A 19,180-nucleotide genomic window follows, 5' to 3' on the forward strand; every position below is an offset into this window, starting at 1 on the left:
TCTATATGTATTTCCATTTCTTGTACTTTTTATTTTCATAATATCTCTATTTTACATTTTAAGATAGATGTTTAAATATTAATGTACGTTTTCCATTTTTTTTTCAATTGTATATTTCTATTTGTTATATTTTCTATTTAGGCAATATCTATATTTTAAATTTTAAGATATATCTTTAAATCTTAATGTAATTTTTCATTTTTAAATTGGGTATTTACTTATATTATATATTTACTTATTATTTATATTTCTTTATATTGTGTATTTCTATTTCTTATACTTTTTATTTACTAATAATTTTATAATTTAAGATAGATTTACATTTTAAGATAGATGTGTAAATAATAATGTACTTTTTCCATTTTTTTTAAATTGTGTATTTCCTTTTCTTATACTTTCTATTTGCGTAATATCTATATTTTACATTTTAAGATAGATATTTAAATCTTAATATATTTTTTCCATTGTTTTTAAGTTGTGTATCTCTTTTTCTTATAATTTCTATTTACTTAATATATATTTTACATTTTAAGATAGATGTTTAATATTTAATGTACTCTTTCCATTTTTTAAAAATTGTGCATTTACTTATTATTGTATATATAATTCATATATTTATATATTTATAATATTTACTTATTATTTATTTTTTGTATATATTGAGTATTTCTCTTTCTTATACTTTATATTTACTTAATATCTATATTTTATATTTTAAGATAGATGTTTAAATCTTAATATATTTTTCCATTTTTAATGTAAAACAGTAATGTTTAATAGAAGAACTTGGATATATAGTCAAATAATTATATTTATGTTTTTTTCTTTTTTTTATAAAATGGTAATGTTACATTATGGAGATAAACCGTTTTTTTTAGTGAAAAATGTTAATCTTACATATGTTTAATTTAGTTTTTCCATTTTTTTTATGTTGTATGTTTACATATTATTGTTATTTTTAAATGTAAAATGTTAATCTTACATATGTTTAATATATTATTTTCATTTTTTATGTTGTATGTCTACATATTATTTATTATTTTCGAAATTATATATAATGTTTTTTTTTAAATAGTAATGTTACATTATGGAGATAAACCGTCTTTTTATAGTGAAAAATGATAATCTTACATATGTTTAATGTAGTTTTTCCATTTTTTATGTTGTATGTTTACATATTATTATTTTTTAAAATAAAAATGTAAAATGGTAATCTTACATATGTTTAATGTAGTATTTCCATTTTTTATGTTGTATGTTTACATATATTTATTATTGTAGAAATTATATATAATGTTTTTTGTTTTTTTTTATAAAACGGTAATGTTACATTATGCAGATAAGCCGTCTTTTTTTCAAGTGAAAAATGGTAATCTTACATATGTTTAATGCAGTTTTTTTCATTTTTTATTCTGTATGTTTACATATTATTTATAATTTTCAAAAATTAGTAATATTAAAATGTAGAACTATATTTTATGCCATGTGTCATCTTTCGGGAGAAGTTTGTTTTGCTGATGTGGACGTTCTATGGAGACTCAAAATGTCCCTTTTATTAGTATAGATAGATTACTTGATTCCCAATTTTGATACCCAAACCGAAAACCAAACCGAATTTGCTAAGTTCTCAATAAATAAATATACAATATAAGAAATATAAATATTACATTAAACATCTATAAAAAAAATCATTTGATATAAAATCAAGAAAATTAGAATAAGTAATTTTACTTATTGTTTATTTTGATACAATAAAAAAATAATAAACAATAAGTAAATATACAATTAAGAAGGGAAAAAAATAAATTAAACATCTATATGAAAAATATATAGTAAAAAATAAAACAGATAATAAGTAAATATACAATATAAGAAATAAAAATATTACATTAAATATTTATTGTAATATTAGAATAAGTAAATATAAATATAAGAAAAAAATATACAATATAAGAGAAAAAGTAAATATACAATATAAGAAAAAAAGTAAATATAGAATATAAGAAATAGAAATATTACATTGAACATCTATACAAAAATCATTTGATATAAAAACAAGAAAATTAGAATAAATAAATATACAATATAAGAAAAAATAAACAATAAATAAATTTACAATTAAGAATTAATAGCTAAATTAAACATCTATATGAAAATATATAGTAAAATAAATAATAAGTAAATATACAATATAAGAAATTAAAATATTAAATTAAACATCAATCGTAATATTACAATTTGATATAAAAACAAGAAAAATAGAATAAATAAATATACAATATAAGAAATACTAAATAATGAGTAAATATACAATACAAGAAATGAAAAACTACATTAAATATATATCTGAAAATGTATAGTTTTATGGGTTTTTCTAAGGAAATATGTGTAAATATACAATATGTGTAATTAGATATGTTTTGATATATGTTATTTCTTGTACCATTATTTTATATTTCCAAAAAATTGTTAAACTCCAATATCACTTAGGTTAAGCACACGAACAACAATGAAATTCAAACATCGCAAAAAATGCTCACATCAACGTTACAATACAATAATTTTAACCCAAAAATATGAAAACTTTCTATTTATTATACCATAAATACAAAGCACTCATGTATTTACACAAACATACAATTCATAATACAACGTCCAAAAAAATTAGTTATATAATTAACATTTGAAAATCAATATAGCCATTAACTCTTAGTCTACTATAAAAAAATATCCGAACTTCGAATATTATCAAATGAATTCGAAATGAGCTCGGATCCAAAATAAATCTTACGAAAATAAAAACATATGAGTTCATGCATATATAGAATCAAATATTAAAAAAAAAGGATATCTTGTAGTAAAATTGTTGTCAAGAAATAATTAAGACGATGGAAGAAGGATAATACCATGGGATAATTTGTAAATTACTCCATTAATAGTTTGAAATTTGAAAAGTACACCATCTATTTTATTTTTTGAAAACTACACTTTCCTAAATATGAATTGACATTTTTACCTAGATTAGAATTCATTAATTGAAATATAAATTCGAAATTAATAAAAATAATATTATTATAATTATTTATGTTTAAAATAAATATGTGTGTTGAGATAAATATTTTATTTTACCATTTAAAATTTTACAAGATAAGGATATGATATAATAACAGAACGTTAGAATTATATTGAAACTATAATCATGGAAACAAAAATCATTTAAATTTCCATAGCATCATACGAAAGTAACATGTTGTAGTCGTTTATGTTGTTGTTATTAATTTGCATTGGGAGGAAATAAGCAGTGTCTTGTGGAGGAAGCAACAACATGTTTAAACAATGATGTTTTGGAAAGTTTCCTGCTTATACAGCCATATCTATGCATCTTCATGGTACCATTCTACAAACATTACAGCAAAAGGCTGAGAAAAAAGGAAACTAACTCCAGCAATTCATAGTCCATCAAGCCGCATAAACGACACTTACGTCGAACTTGAACAAAAGTGGAGTTCTTCAAAGGTATACGTTGTTATTGATAGAAAGAAAATCCATAAATAAAATCATAAAACGAAAAATTAAGTTCTCATGAAATGAAAAAAATTATTCAATGAAAATAAAACCAAAATCTTAAAATTTCAAGCCTCAACCGCCACTTTCAACCATCAACCTTCATGTAGTAGATAGTTATTGTAGATGTTTAATAATATCTTAGTGTATTTTGGCTACATATCAGGAATTGAGATCATGTTTGGTACAAGTTCTTTTTTGGCATTTTGAATGTTTCAGGTTCTATCGGATATCCATTTAATTTCGGATTCGGTTCGGATAATACTCATAACTCGAAATACCATAAAACAAGATCTATTCGCTATTTATGTCGGGTTCCGATCGGTTCGGATTCAATTTTATCGGATCGGGTTCGGTTCGGATTTTCGGGTTCGGTTTATTTGCCCAGCCCTATAGAAGAACATCTATCTCTCCAGAACTTATTGATCTGTTCATCACCAGGCTTTCTTGAAAAGCGGAGTCCATTCTGCCAATATCTGAAGCATCTTTCTTTTCTCTTATATCTTATGGAATCTTGCTTTGAATTCTCTTTCGGAAGTTCATAGACAAAAAAAACACAGGTTTCCTACTTGCCTCCACTCAGCCAAATCACACAGCAAAACCACAATTGTCTTTGCTTCTACTCGCACAGAGAGAAGCATTAAGTGAAATAGTCATAGTGTTGACTTATCGGGTGTGACCAGCAAGAGTCGACCTAAGCCAACAGTTCGAGACGTTCTGCACTTATACGATTTTGTATAGACTAGCGTTAGCGTTGTATCACCAAAACTCATAGTTGAGACGTTCTAAATCATTACCCAACCTATCTATACCAAAATCTTCATGAACCATCTGAACCATATCTTCAAACTTCAAACCTTTTTTAATGTTATATAATTTTCCTCTTTTTTTGTATTCAACTTGAAATTCCATGATTCTTTATTCACCTTCCTCTCTCCAAAAACTCCAGTTATATGCAGTATGATTTTCCTAAAAGAAAAACTATTTGAAATAAAATAGAAACATAAATTTAATTTATGAATTAACAAACCCCTGATGAGATCAGAGAAAAAAAAAGTTCTTTCATACATGGAGGGGAAGATAAAGAGAAGAATAAAACGAGACGTTTGTCTCGAAGGTTTTTTTTTCAGAAATGTAAAATGTTTATAATATATCAAAAAGAATATTGTTTGGATATTCTAAAGATTTTTTTTTGAAAACATCTACTTTATTAAAACAGAAGTACAAAATAGAAATACCCCTTAGTTTTACTACTTATTTACATTAGAATGCCATTGATGTATTTATTGAACCTATATTTAAGCATGCTTGTCTTTTCCTAATTTAAATCATAGATTTAAGCATTTAATATCTTTCCAAAATTTAAATAATAGATTTCCTTTATCAAATCATAACCAAAATAAATTTCCTAATATATTTCGTATTAACATACTCAATATTTTTAATATTTATAAGTAATAAATAATAAAATAAATATTACTTATAAATATTAAAAATATTGAGTATGTTAATACGAAATATATTAGGAAATTTATTTTGGTTATGATTTGATAAAGGAAATCTATTATTTAAATTTTGGAAAGATATTAAATGCTTAAATCTATGATTTAAATTAGGAAAAGACAAGCATGATTAAATATAGGTTCAATAAATACATCAATGGCATTCTAATGTAAATAAGTAGTAAAACTAAGGGGTATTTCTATTTTGTACTTCTGTTTTAATAAAGTAGATTTATTATATAAAGGATACTGAAATCCATTGCCTTTAGATCCATTTGCCAACTTGATACCACAATCATAAAATAATCCAAAACCACTAAAAAAATCAAAACATTATGTTATTTTCAGGAAAATTCTTTTATTTTAAAAATTCAATTAAAGATCCATTTGCCAACTTGATACCACCAATCATGCAAATATCCAAAACCACTAAAATGATAAAATCAAAACATCATGTTATTTTCAGGAAAATTCCTTAATTTTAAAAGTCAAAATTAATTTTAAAATTTTCAGGAAAATTCCTTGATCAAAGAAGAGTCTCTTCTCTGTTTCAGCTACTTCATGCATGTTGAAGCTGTTTTCTTCCTGCAGGTACCTAATGATGACCAGTATTACAAGTCACTACTTCTAAAAACAAGGTACGTCTCTGCTATAGAACACATATCTTCTAATTAGACAAAAAATTTGGTGCAAAAATGTGATTCCATATACAAATATGCATTGTTTTCATGTTGGTGTTTGGTATGCAATTATACTTTTCCTAATCCTAAAATATATACTTTTCCTAATCCTAAAATAAAGGCAAAGAAAAGATTATCTTCCCATTTAAGGGTTGCGTGTAAACAACGCCCAATACACGTCACCTTTCATACGTGTCAAACGAGTATTGGCTATTGCTTCACCGCCATAGCTTTCTCGTGACCGAGTCTTCCTCATCCTGTTGTATAAAATGCTCACATCTCTCTAAAGACCTATTCTCCTTCACAAATCGAAAAACAATCTTCTCAATTTTCTAATTTACGATCAAGGTTAGATTCTTCTTTCTTCTTCCCTCGATTAGCTCTTTTCGCTTGATCGTAGTTCACGATTCTCTCTTCTTCAGAATTTGATTCGGTTCTTGAATTGAATTAGTTGAGATTAGCCGATAGATCTCTTGTTGATTTTGATGATTATGGTTCGTCTTGTTCGATTAACGTTAGATTCTGGTTTCTTCTGCTCTCGATTAGCATCGTAATTGATCCTCTGTTCTTCGAATTTGAATCGGTTATAGCAGTCTCCGTCGTCGTGATTTTGATTATTATGATTCGTTGTGTTATTATTGATGTTAGGTTTTGTGAATTAACAGATGCAGATCTTCGTTAAGACTCTCACCGGGAAGACGATCACCCTCGAGGTGGAAAGCTCCGACACCATCGACAACGTCAAAGCCAAGATCCAGGATAAGGAAGGCATTCCCCCGGATCAGCAGAGGTTGATCTTCGCCGGAAAGCAGCTTGAAGACGGTAGAACTCTCGCTGACTACAACATCCAGAAGGAGTCTACTCTCCACTTGGTGTTGCGTCTTCGTGGAGGTATGCAGATCTTTGTCAAGACACTGACGGGAAAGACGATCACTCTAGAGGTCGAGAGTTCCGACACCATTGACAACGTGAAAGCCAAGATCCAAGACAAGGAGGGTATTCCTCCGGACCAGCAGCGTTTGATCTTTGCCGGCAAGCAGCTCGAGGATGGTCGTACCTTGGCTGACTACAACATTCAGAAGGAGTCCACTCTTCATTTGGTGTTGCGTCTGCGTGGAGGTATGCAGATCTTTGTCAAGACCTTAACCGGAAAGACCATCACACTGGAGGTGGAGAGCTCGGACACCATTGATAACGTCAAGGCCAAGATCCAAGACAAGGAAGGCATCCCTCCAGACCAGCAGCGTCTCATCTTCGCTGGAAAGCAGCTTGAGGATGGTCGCACCCTTGCCGACTACAACATTCAAAAGGAGTCGACCCTTCACTTGGTGTTGCGTCTCCGCGGTGGCTTTTAAGTCTCTTGTCCTGTGCTGTGTCTTATCAAGAAACAACTATGTCTGCGTTTTTAGTTCCGTTTTCTTAAAAAAGTTATCATGGTTTGTGTGATTGAGGCGTTATGAAGCGTCTCCTAAATAATTGTTGAACTCTGTTTCCCCTTTTCGTTATAAGACTACTAAAACTTCTCTATGTTTGAATATATCGTGGTTGGTTGCCCTCGTGCTATGTGCTTTGTTGTTTGTATATGTTATGCCTTCAATATATGTAGTAGATGCAGTGGAACTTGTTCACTGTTTTGGCTAGGTGTTGCTTCTGAAATATTACGGGTGATGGGGTTAGTAGCTTGAAGCTGTTGGGCTGGGTGAAGTTTTAGGGCAATGAAACGAGAGATGTCAGTTAGGTAGCAATGTGCAGTGCTGACCATTTAAGTGGAATGTAACTCTGCGTATATTTCAAAACATATTGTGTCAGGTCTTCGTCTCTCCTTGATTCCAAACACAAGTAAACAACAAGTAAAAAAGAAAATATCAAAGGGTTCTGTGAGGTTTTAACTTCTACAAATCAATACAGTTCTGAGATTTCTTTTTTGGTCAACTACATACATTTTTTTTGTCAACTACATACATGAGATCTCTTAGTACATACTATAAAAATGTTCTCTAGCTGAACAGTTATGTGATCCCAAATGGATGGTCGGCTGTGCATATAGTAGACCACAGAGGACAAAGATTGCAAAGACTCAGTGTAATTAAGAAATCGAATATGTTTTCATTAAAGCCACAGACCTAAGCATGCCTTCTTGAATTTGATATGATCCATCTTCACCCGGACATAACCCAATTCTCTACCAGCTCCAGGGTTGATTGTCAGATGGTCAAAGTCATTGCAATGTCAGTTAAAGACCAAGCTTCAAATCTAGCAAAGGAGTTTGAAGAAAAAGCGATTTAAGAAAACTACAAATTCTATATTCTTCAGATCAGGAAAGTTCACTGCCACAACAGCCATAGCAGCCTCATTTATAGCAAGACTTTGACTAAGTGAGAGAAGAAAGAAGAAAATACAGCAAAATCATGTGATGTAAGTTCAACTTCTGTTTCTTCGTTTGTTTTTGGTGGTGGTAATAAGACTAGAGAATGGACTTTGTGCTACACAAAAATGTCTTGGATTCTGAGTTTGGGTACATACTATATATACTTGAATGGAATGAACAGATTTGCTATTTAACTATGGCAGATTTACAGGAATATCTGCTCTATAACTGCTGCTTTCTCAATCTATGCTGATTTTTCGGTTTCGCGCTTGATCTGCAGTGCAGCCCTTACAACGTTCCCCCTTGTAAGAATCCCAATCTATTGTTGAAAGCAAACAAAAACAAGAAGGGAACAAGGATCAGAACAAGACTGAACAACAAATAAAGAAAAGATTGTGAATATGAGATCCTCTCACCAGTTTTCCATCTGAATCCACAACTGGTAATCTTCTGAACTTAGTTTCCAGAAGCAACCTGGAGACAACAAATGGTTACAGACTTGTCTGCAAGTGTTGCTTTCACATACTGAGCTTATATTCACAGAGGAGGATACCTGGCTGCATCTTCTAAATTGGTAGAACCACGGACAACCAGAGGAGAAGGGGTCATCAAGTCTCCAACAACTTGTCCATGTGTCTTACTTATCAGTTTCTGGAGTTCATTAAACGTCTGGAGAAAAGAGAAGTCGAAAGATCATACAACTAACCTCATTACCAGGAGAGTTTCATGCAAGCAAAATGGGGACAAGCACTAGTTCTCAAATAAATTGCAATAGAATGGGTTAGGTGTAGAAACATACTTTCCAGGTGCTGTCGACGTTAGGGAACAAGTTTGTTTCATTTTGGGAGCGGCCTATAATACCAAAAGACACTGAGATTAAGTTGCTTCACTAAAACAATTCCCATAAAGGTCCTCCTGTACAAGAAAACTATGTGCCCAACAATACTAAAAGATCTACTACAATTACGACTCAGTTCCTTCCTAACTGAAAAAAATATTAAACTGCATAATATAGTTTCTTATTGCGGAAAGAAAACCAACAGAAGACTGAAAAAAGCTTTGTGTAGATAAACACATTACCAGAAATGGAATCCAGTGCAAGCAAGTCGTAATCAGAAACAACACCAACCTGCAGGAGGGAGGCATTATAGCAGAGGACTAAGTAAGAAAGATATCAGACAAACAGCCAAAGCACTTGCTGTCCGGTTAATGAGGAGTTATTGTTCAAGATTCCTTCTAAAAAAAAAAAAGAGAGAATCATTCATACCAGTTTCCAATCATCATCAATTACAGGCAATCCAGTGACTTTCTTCTCAACCAGAAGTTCCAAAGCTGTTTTAAAATATAGCCAAAAAGACAGATTTAGAGACTTTAGGATGGTAGTTATCAGAAGCAACGGTTGTTATCCTCATTACCATCATCGACCGATGTTGAGGGCTTAACAACATGCAGATGCTGTCTCCCTGTCATGAAATCACCAACTGTGTAACCCTCGTTTCTTGCCTGAAACCCCCCAAACGAATCTCACATCATCAAACAGACAAGTTTCAATTTTTCTGACATGAAAGGGGATAAGTACTCACCGGAAGGGAGTCATTAACGCCGGCAGGAGCTGAGAAGACGGCAGAGGCGGTGATCCTCTGTGAAAAACTGGAGCGACGACGGCTGGAGAGAGGAGGAAGTGAGAAGGATGAAGAAGTGGGAAGAAGGCATTGACTGAGTGATGTAAGTAGTGGAAGTCGCGTTATGGGCATAGAACTGGAGAAAGAGACCGAACCCATGATGGCTTATCCTCCTCTGTTCCTCACGTATTCCAACGCAAAAACAAGTTTTTTTTTTTGTGGAAGGAATCTGAGACTCTGAGAGAAACAAAGGTAATAAAAAAATTGCTAAAGGAGAGAGAAGAGGTGGAGAAGAAGAAGTAGACAAGTTGATGATGTCTTGGTGATAGGTGGTGGGGACACAGCCAGCCACACATCATGCTTACGCTTCTTCCTTTTGTGTTTTAGTTTCGAATTTCGATCTAAGAAGTAACAACCATTAATTTGAATCATCTTTTGATTTTATGTGTTCATGGATTGTTATGTCGTGATCGTTGAACCGAAGCCTAAACAAGTACAAGACTTAGACTAGATGTTGTTGACATGTGCTGAAAACATGATTCATGTGTTTTTTTTTGATCAAACAAACATTGCATTAATCTTAAAAGGTTTACTCTCCAGAGTTGGAGTTAGCTGTGGCAAAATCAAAAGATATAGCATCAAAGAAAGACTTAAAAGTGATAGATATCAAACATGATTCATGTGTTAAGAAATGATATAAAGACTTGAACTAAACAAGAGGTGTTCTTCAAATCCGAGATCAATCATATTTCTTCATCAGGACCTGATCCCTATCCACTAGTAGTGCCAATCAATCAAAGAAGTAACTGGGTAAGAAAGTAAAACTGTTTTGTTTTTCCTCATCAACCATGTTCAAAACTGGTTATAACAAAACAGAGAAAGGAGACTAGAAGCAACACTGGCAGTCAAAAGGGCACAGAGGCGTATTACCAGCATTGGCCTTATTGATACCAAGCTCATCTTCCGTGAACACTAGTAACCCGTCTTCAGTCCTCTTCCTCGGTCCGGTTTTCGGGTTGCTGTTGAATCCGTCAACCTCGCTCCTCTTCCTCTTTGCCACTCTTGCTTTCTTCACAGGGGCCTCTTCTTTCTCACTCGTTTCCACTTCTACCTCCTTCTTCTTCTTTCTCCCACCAAAAATATCATCAATCTCTTTCCCTATTTTACCAGTTTTTTTGGCTTGTACCGTTGCAGGTTTGACTCCTTCTTGGGGTAGCTGCTTCTTATTCTTTCCCCCACCAAAGATATCATCAATCTCTTTCCCAAGCTTACCAGGTTTCTTCTGCTGTAACGAAGGTTTGTCTCCAGCTTGGGATAGCTTCCTCATGGAGGAACTACTAGTGTTACTCTTCTTCTTAGACATTTTCTTTTGATGAATATAACAGCACAATCTCAAAGACTTCACCTTCAACACCACATTCAAACTTTTAGAATCCTAATTTAACTTCACCAAATCAGATACAAAACATTGTAATTTGAATCTAGATATGAATATTCATACTTTATGACAACCTTGATGATGCAGTGATTCGATCTTGCTAAACCGATAACAACGCAATCAATTTGGATTCCCAATCTAAAACGCACAGAATCAATTAGATTAACTAATCTATTTACTTATCGATGGAGAAAACTTACATGTAGAAAGGAAGAAGAAGATCGAATAAGCTTGTTCTATTGGGAGGGTGATTGATTACTCCGAGATAACAATGGCGACGCACCGTTCCAAAACCCTAGCTCCTCCTTCAGAGACAGAAGGTTTTTAAATTTTAATGTTTTTGCTTGTAAGCCCCTGACTTTTAATAGTTTCATCAAATAAACCACTTATTTTATTTGTTACTTTTTTTTACTTCTTTTCAATTTTGTAGTTTTTTTGAATAAAGCCCATGAACTTTTTTAACAAGACAGTTTTTTATTTAGAATTCACGCGTTAATCTCCTTTTTTTCAGTTCTAATTGTGTATTTGCATGTAGAGATAATACAAATATAACTGTGGTTAAACAAAATAAAAAGCAGATAAGTTTTAACTTTTAAATTCATAAATGAAGTTTAAAACACACAAAAGCAACGAAACAAACTCCAAGTCTCCAATTGTAATTGTTTGGGAGAGAAAGAACATAATAAAAAGCAAAGACCAAACTGGAAACACAAGAAGTTAAGAGAGGTTCAAGGAAGCGAGCTGCTCGGCTGCACCGCCAGCTGCAACGCTCCTCAGAACATCCATTGCCTCTGCAACTTTAGCCTCGAGAGCTTCTGGAGACTCCAAGAGATGGAGAACTTCGGTCTGGTCCATCTCCAAAAGCATCCCAGTCACTTTGGCTGCAGACTCTGCCTCGAGCTTCTCCACCAACGGGTACAGATTCTCACCCAGCATCTGTGTACAAACACAGACACAACTAGAGTTAGTCACAACATTCTAATAAATCCCAAACAAAAGGAGTCTTCTTTTAGAGATGATCCTCTCTCACTCACCGTCCTCTGTTGCTCTGGAGAAGCATTAGCCAGATTTGAAGCCAAAGTTCCAATGGGCAATGGCATGTTGTTGTTGCCCATGTCATATGGAGGCACATCGCCACCACTAACACCACGCCCTTGGGAGTACCGGATGTTCCGACCCCTTGGATGCATCTGATCACCACCCAGATAGATTGAAAAAAAATCATATGATGATGATGATGAACTATTGTATTAAAAGAGAGACATGAGCAAGTGAAGAGAGTAGAGAACCTGGTGCTGCATCATGGGAGGTTGCTGCTGGAACTGTTGGATCCCTCCAGGGCGTCTTCCACCACCTCCAGGGCGCTGCTGATGTGGCTGAACCATAGGCATGAAGTAATTGGGTCCGTGGCCTCCACCTGGTCTCATCCCCGGAACAAGCTGCTGTTGGTATCCATATCCGGGCTGTGTCATTACCCAAATAAAAAAGGTTAATGAATATTAGGCTCAAGTGTGAGTAAACTAACAATAGAGAACATAAGATTTTAAAACTTCCAGTGTGAGTTAAAAGTAGAACGAACAATGATGACTACCTGGGGAGGAATCATGGTAGGAGGGGCTTGACCATAGAACATTTGCTGTCCAATACCAGGACCCCCCGGGGGAAACATTGGCATGCGAGGGCCAGCAGATGGCGGCATTGCAACGGGCCTCGGTTGGGAAAACTGAGCCTGTTCACATCATGTACACTCTCAGCAGCAGGAGATAAAAATGGAAACATAGATAGACAACGTAGGTGTAGTTAGTATATCACAAGATGGGGAGAGATTCCAAGAGAAGCAAACCTGTAGTCTGACCCTTCTGTCTTCCTTCTTCTGCGCAATAGCAACATAGAGCGGTTTGCTTTCGACCATCTTACCACTCAACTGTGACATCTGCAACATCATTATTCCACTGTTAGTAACAACGAAGTGCCTTTCCTCACACATACATTGAACAAGTGTATATATCCGACTTACAGCTTCTGTTGCTTCTTCGGGAGTCGAGAAAGCAACAAAACCCGAACCCTTGCTGATTCCACTAGGATCACGCATCACCTGTCATCATATTTAACCAAAACGCTTCTTATATAATGAAGCAAGAGAGTCGCAATTCACTGAAAGAGAGAGAGAGGATACCGAACCTTGCAAGACGTAACGGTACCAAAAGGAGAGAATATCTCCTTGAGTTTCTCGTCAGATATGCTAGGATCCAGATTCTTCACATACAAGTTTGAACTCTGAAACTTTTCAGCAGCTTCCTTCAAGTTCTGTTCATAACGGACCCTTAGTTCCGTTTCCCTCTCGGACTTCTTCTGGGCTCTACCAACATACCACTCCTTGTCATCAAACTTGTGCCCATTGAGAGCCTCCACAGCCCTGGCAGCATCATCAGCGTTTTCAAAGTTGACAAAGCCAAAGCCCTTAGACTTCCCTTCACCGTCTTTCATCACCACAGCACTTGTTATCTTTCCATACTCGCTAAAAGCCTTCTTCAAGTCATCATCCGTTGTGCTTTCCCCGAGATTCTTCACGTACACGTTGGTGAACTTGGTTTTGTTAGCAGACGAGTCTCTTTCTTGTCTCCTGAGGAAAGGACCCACATACACTTGCTTGTCGTTAAGCAACATGCCGTTCAGTTTCTCGATAGCTTTCTGGGCGGATTCTTCATCAGCATATTGCACAAACCCATAGCCTTTGGACTGGCCAGAAGCATCCACAGCCACCTTGCACGACACAATGTTCCCAAAGGTTGAAAAGGTGTCATGGAGTGCCTTGTGGTCGATGGCCAGGTCCAAATTCTGCATTATTACAACACCAGTAAGAAAGAGAGAGAGATAAAACAAACACACAACTGAAGAAAAACAACAAGTTTTAGTATATTCAAAGACAAGACAGACTAACATCAAAGACAAGACAAGAGTACCTTGATGAATATGTTACCAGCACCACTTCGGCGAACACTAGGATCACGGTGAGAGTACATAACCCTTATAGGTTTCCCATAGAGAGGCATGAAGTTCATTTCCTGGATTGCTCTCGCAGCTGCAAGGGAGAGAGCACAACGAATTAACACCAAAGGATCAACATTTACAGCACAACCCAATCAAATATTTACAGTATTACCCCTATCAACCAAACCTAACCAGAAAGGATCAACATTTATAAGTGGAAACCCTAATCCCCTTTCTGATAAAAATCGAAACTTTCTCATCTCAGAAGGCTTACCATCTTGAGGATTGGCGAAGTTGACGTAACCATACCCTAGCGACTTGCGAGTGGCCAAGTCTCTGCAAACCCTAACCGAAACCACTTGACCCATCTGGCTAAACGCCTCGAAAAGCTGCGAGTCAGTCACATTGAGATCCAGATCTCCAACATAGAGCGACGTTGTACCGATCTGGGCCGGAGCCTGAGCCGCCGCACTGGAGCCGTTAGCAGTCTGAACCTGAGCCATTCTCTCTCTTTTTTTTTTTGGATTTTTGAAACTTTTTTCGATTTTTTTTTGGGGGTTTTGAATTACTCTTCCCTCCCCTCTTCGTTATTTAGACTGAAAAACCAAATCGGGTACGATAACGAAGGAGAAATGAAGCGGAAAGTAAATAACACACACAAAGATTGAGATTTTTTTTTCTGATCGGTTTTACTTTTTTCTGTTTTTTTTTCTCTTTTTGGGGATATTAGAGGAGAGGGAAGATGAAAAAGGGTAGGAGCTTGCCGGCGGCGAAGCCTGCGACGGCGAGATAAGAGAAAAGGGTAGAGAGATTGTAGGCGAGACGAATTGGTGAAGATGGAAGAGAGAGTATTGCGGTTTTGCTTTTTCTCTGCTTTTATATTACGGAAATATTATTTTTTATTTTTCGGAAGCCCTAGATTTGGACTTTGGGAAGATCTCAGCCGTTGGATTGAGTCTGGAGTAAAACCGTAATAGTTAAGGATTGGTTTTGTGGAAGTTGGTGATAAGGTCTTCGGTCGGAACAGACGCGATTGTTGTGTCTGAATCGGATTAGTTTCCGGTTGGTTATTATTTGGTATTTCGGTCCAAGAGATTTTGGTTTAGATCGAGTATTTTTTATTTTTTATTTATCTTTGATCGATTCAGATATTTGTTTGAAAAATTGAAGCGAATTGCAAATATCAAAGAGAAAAAAACATTACGGTTTTAAAATGTTTTTTTGAGAATCCTAGATATATTAATAAGAGTAGAGAAAAAAATGAATTTTAAGAAGATTATCTTGGTTTTATAAAGTTTTTAAGAGTTAGCTTATTCGGTTTTCAAGTTTGTCGGTTTTTTAAATGCTACGGAAATAAAACAAATTATATTTTGGTATTGTTTGATTAATTCAATTTGGTTTTAGGTGTGTGTTGTATATATAGAGTTGTCCGGTCAATTTGATGAAAACCAAAAATTTGCTATGTAAAATTTAGTGAAACTCGGTTTATTTGGTTGTTATGTACCAAACCATTCAGTTCTTGTTTGCTGAACTTAACCAAAAAAATTGGTTGGGTTTGCTTTCTGTTGTTGCAGCTTAGTGCTCAGCACAATGTATAGTTTGGTGATAAGGTCTTCTTTTGGAAAAAGTCAGAAACATGTGTGGCAGGCACCTTGGTATCTAGTTCATTAGAATACTAATGCTGTTACTGTATCATAATATCATTACACAAATTAGTCTAGTAATATACATTTACGATAAGATAATTCTTTCTACGCTTCTTGTTAGATTGGCAGATTGCACGTCTAAGTCAAGTATCACCATCTCCCTCACCATCATCCTCACTGGCACTGCTTTTTGGTTTAGCCAAAGCAGCTTCCTCAAAGTTAAGGAGTCTCCGACCGACGAGATAAAGGTCATCACGGATAGAGTTATGAAGGTTTATGAACCAGACGTGACATCTCTTTGCACAAGAAAAGAAGAGGCTCGCGGAGAGGCAACCTATCCAAGCGAACCTGTAGACAGCCGAGTTCACAACCAGTGGATATCCGAGCATGGGGAACACTCCCTTCGCCAGGACATAAGGCACACATAATGCTGTCAGAAGTTTCATCAGGATAGGAGATACAATCTCTTTAAAGACCCATAACCCTTGAAGCCTTGTGAATCCATCTTCTTCTACTCTCTCAAACTTTGCTTTCCAACTATCATCCAGCAATATTATCTGTCCATTGTTGTCATTTTTAGTGACATGATACAACCAAAAAAAAAAAGAAAAAAAGAGTACTAACCGATGTTGTCCAGATTTTCAAAAAGATGAAGCCAAGAGCCCAGTCTTGATACAGGAGGAAGACAGGAGTTTCATCTACTGGGACTCTCATTGGGACAATCACCAATAGCTCAAGCGCAAGTCCTATCAGCACTGGAATGATAAAAATCTGTTCAACCAGCATTTTCAAACACACATAATCAAATGAGTTTGGAGTATTTTCAAATCTCTTAAAAATAAAACAACAGAATAAAACTACTTTACCCATATGGCTACCAGGACCGAGCTCTTGAAGACAATCCCACACCATCTCCATATTTGGTTGAGCAAGACTGAAGTCCTTTCTGACTTCAAATGCTCCAGAGCATACATGGTCCCAGATATGGTTGTCCAAAAGGCATATGTGCCAATGACAAAAGCATATAGGTCTACAAGATTTAGGAGGATATCATGTTACAATTGTGTATTCTTCTCAAAGAATGAAGCACAAGAGAAGGATTACCATTGCACTTGATGCCATGCGTTATAGGGAGAGTTGGGATGGCATTAAATAGAGCACGTCCAAGAGAAACTGATACAACTATCAATGCCGTATTGAAGAGAAGAAGAGTAACCCATGCAGCAAGTAGAAGAAGGACTACACGGAGCACAAAGATGTACCTGCATAAAAAAGTTACATTCGTTTCAGGGTAAGGCCTAATGTAAATCTATATACCAAGCATGCAGCAAACAAGCTTTAAGCTTATTTATAAAGTAACAACTTACCCTGAATGAGATTGTTCTACATTCCTAGCGAGGACGAGGCTCCTGCTTGGGTCAACAGTTGCTGGAAGCACATCCATGGCCCTTTCAGGTTCACCATCTCCATTGTCCTGACCGACCTTGTCCTCTGGTCTTGGCAAGAGTAAGTCTGTCAAACCAAGCGCCAAGCAGACGCTGGTGAACCAGCAGCGTACAAGGGACTTAACCGTGGTCCAGAGTCTGAAATGCTCGATGATAAACTGCGTGCAGATTGTAAACAGGAGCAAGCCGGCAGGAATCTCAGTGAATGGATCAGATACACTGTGTAACATTCATTAGTTAGTAAATACTTACTCAAAAAAATCTACAATTAAAAAAGCAAGATTGCAAGCCCAACAATTCTTACGATATGTCAAGAGGGAAGACTGAAGGAGCCATTATAATAGCAAGCTTGACTGGTAAAAACACCAGCAAGAAAATCAAACTCCCATACTTTGCAGAATCGAACAAAACATCCCGAGCAAACTTGTGTACTGTTTCTTCGATCAAGAACTGGAATGACTCATCATCATCATCATCATCTTCAGGATCATAAAGGAAAAACAAAGCTTCACGGTGAAGAACCTGCACAAAAAGTGGGAAAACAAATATTATTAGCATAGAGAAAAACATTTTATGAGGAAAGAAAGACCACTCACTCACTCACTCACTCACGGTACCTTTAGAAGAAGTTCCTCCTCGCATATGCATATTTTCAACACGTACAACACTCCAACAGCCCAATGAACAAGTGAGCTTGCAAGCGGGGAAACTGATAAAAACTCTACTCTCTTGGACATAGTTTCACCAAACATACTAACCGTGCAAACATCTAGCCACCACCCACACATCAAGGGGAAGACCCCAAAGTAACAGGCAACCTTGGCTCCTAGTTTTATTCCTACCAACAACTGCCTAAGGAGAGGTGGTATAGTTTCTACTATCGAAGCAGCAACACCATAGAGTCTATCAAAGTTCAATAGTTGCTGGCCCTTGAAATATCGAATCAGCGCAATGATTTCAAGGTAAAGGAAGACTACAAACATGTAGCCAACAGTTAGAGTTGTAACATCATCATATAGCTTTGATGGTCCAGCAACAAAACCTTTCAAGAAATCAGCAGAAGCAACATGATGCAATATAATAACCCGTCCTAGTGTGAATGGGACAAAGATGACAACACCAAGAAATATCATATTGCTTGCCACAATCTGCAGAATTATATATAAGATTTTAAATGAGAGAACAAATGTGTAACACTAAACCAAAAGATGACAACATTAAACTTACAGCAAACACAATCTTAGCCAAGCGAAACAGAGGACTCTGTATTCGAACCAGCTCGTTAAATAGAAAGTTTCTTCCCAAATGCCTAAAGAAGTTCCTCAGTGAAGCAGCTTTATGGAGAATGAAGATGATAATTGCAGATAGTAAGAAACCAAGCAAACAATCTGTTAGGACAAGTACGGTGGACATGTGACTTAAGAACAGCCTCCGAGCTTCACCAAAACTCTTGACGAAAGCCAATCTCCATGTCCAAAACGTGATGAAAGAAACAGTGAGAAGACAGGCCAAAAGCACTAAACTCAACCGCAGAGAGGCGTGCGAAACACGGCAACGCCAAACTTTCATCGCAATGCCAACAACAAACTCCTTCAAAGGGAGTCTCGTGGGAGCCTTTTCATCATAAAGCGGTGAGAATGAAAAACGATGCTTGCAAACCTGCACAAGGCTTCTTCTTTTGAGGAACCGCAACAACATCTATAATAAAACTATTGAGAAGAAGAAGTGAAACCTCGCATTGATGAGCTTTGGAGTAGTTAAGCCATTGAAGGAGGCAATCTTGGTGCACAAACTTGATGCTTCCCCTGCAGGCGCATGGATATTGAAGTGGATTGTCTGCATCCCCTGGAGTTCTGCAGATTCTGCAAACGTCCTCATCATCTTCTTCTTCTTCATCATCAATGTGCCTCAATGCTTTTGCCAT

The 19,180-nt window shown here is 35.5% G+C and overlaps 4 protein-coding genes and 1 pseudogene across 5 annotated transcripts; 1 reads left to right on the forward strand and 4 right to left on the reverse strand.

Annotated features, from left to right (window-relative positions):
* The first annotated feature begins 5,937 nt into the window (after positions 1-5,937).
* Positions 5,938-7,273, forward strand: LOC106361049 (polyubiquitin 11). 2 transcript variants are annotated; one of them, XM_013800745.3, is made up of 2 exons: positions 5,938-6,094; positions 6,412-7,273. In XM_013800745.3, exon 2 carries the CDS (start codon positions 6,412-6,414, stop codon positions 7,099-7,101), a length of 690 nt encoding a protein of 229 aa, XP_013656199.2. In that variant the 5' UTR covers positions 5,938-6,094; the 3' UTR covers positions 7,102-7,273. The 2 variants fall into 2 exon arrangements, with proteins under 2 accessions (XP_013656199.2, XP_048594812.1); XM_048738855.1 differs by lacking the exon at positions 5,938-6,094 and adding an exon at positions 6,217-6,240.
* A 938-nt stretch (positions 7,274-8,211) lies between these two features.
* On the reverse strand, positions 8,212-10,028 carry LOC106361050 (CBS domain-containing protein CBSX2, chloroplastic). Its single transcript, XM_013800747.3, has 8 exons — positions 9,698-10,028; positions 9,530-9,617; positions 9,382-9,446; positions 9,195-9,243; positions 8,914-8,966; positions 8,668-8,783; positions 8,531-8,588; positions 8,212-8,433 (listed from the first exon to the last, which is right to left on the reverse strand). The coding sequence occupies exons 1-8, from the start codon at positions 9,893-9,895 to the stop codon at positions 8,359-8,361; spliced, it is 702 nt and encodes a 233-aa protein (XP_013656201.2). The 5' UTR covers positions 9,896-10,028; the 3' UTR covers positions 8,212-8,358.
* A 434-nt stretch (positions 10,029-10,462) lies between these two features.
* On the reverse strand, positions 10,463-11,464 carry LOC106361052 (uncharacterized protein C6G9.01c-like). Its single transcript, XM_048738856.1, has 3 exons — positions 11,375-11,464; positions 11,249-11,312; positions 10,463-11,141 (listed from the first exon to the last, which is right to left on the reverse strand). Exon 3 carries the CDS (start codon positions 11,097-11,099, stop codon positions 10,623-10,625), a length of 477 nt encoding a protein of 158 aa, XP_048594813.1. The 5' UTR covers positions 11,100-11,141; positions 11,249-11,312; positions 11,375-11,464; the 3' UTR covers positions 10,463-10,622.
* A 283-nt stretch (positions 11,465-11,747) lies between these two features.
* Positions 11,748-15,045, reverse strand: LOC106361048 (polyadenylate-binding protein 2). The gene is made up of 9 exons (XM_048738847.1): positions 14,440-15,045; positions 14,138-14,256; positions 13,356-14,012; positions 13,192-13,269; positions 13,018-13,107; positions 12,766-12,903; positions 12,464-12,637; positions 12,209-12,364; positions 11,748-12,110 (listed from the first exon to the last, which is right to left on the reverse strand). Exons 1-9 carry the CDS (start codon positions 14,666-14,668, stop codon positions 11,892-11,894), a joined length of 1,860 nt encoding a protein of 619 aa, XP_048594804.1. The 5' UTR covers positions 14,669-15,045; the 3' UTR covers positions 11,748-11,891.
* A 909-nt stretch (positions 15,046-15,954) lies between these two features.
* LOC106358944 lies at positions 15,955-19,180 on the reverse strand (annotated as a pseudogene).

This window comes from Brassica napus, chromosome A8, assembly GCF_020379485.1.
Source record: "Brassica napus cultivar Da-Ae chromosome A8, Da-Ae, whole genome shotgun sequence".
Lineage (NCBI taxonomy): Eukaryota > Viridiplantae > Streptophyta > Magnoliopsida > Brassicales > Brassicaceae > Brassica > Brassica napus.

Excerpts from the sequence above, each read along its gene's own strand:
- LOC106361050 (XM_013800747.3), bottom strand. The coding sequence starts at position 9,895 with ATGGGTTCGGTCTCTTTCTCCAGTTCTATGCCCATAACGCGACTTCCA. Across the intron at positions 9,618-9,697 it reads GCGTTAATGACTCCCTTCCG|GCAAGAAACGAGGGTTACAC; the intron begins GTGAGTACTTAT and ends GGGGGGTTTCAG. Across the intron at positions 8,589-8,667 it reads AATTTAGAAGATGCAGCCAG|GTTGCTTCTGGAAACTAAGT; the intron begins GTATCCTCCTCT and ends TGTTGTCTCCAG.
- LOC106361052 (XM_048738856.1), bottom strand. The coding sequence starts at position 11,099 with ATGTCTAAGAAGAAGAGTAACACTAGTAGTTCCTCCATGAGGAAGCTA.
- LOC106361048 (XM_048738847.1), bottom strand. The coding sequence starts at position 14,668 with ATGGCTCAGGTTCAGACTGCTAACGGCTCCAGTGCGGCGGCTCAGGCT. Across the intron at positions 14,013-14,137 it reads CTGGTAACATATTCATCAAG|AATTTGGACCTGGCCATCGA; the intron begins GTACTCTTGTCT and ends GTAATAATGCAG. Across the intron at positions 12,111-12,208 it reads CTCCAGAGCAACAGAGGACG|ATGCTGGGTGAGAATCTGTA; the intron begins GTGAGTGAGAGA and ends GTTTGTACACAG.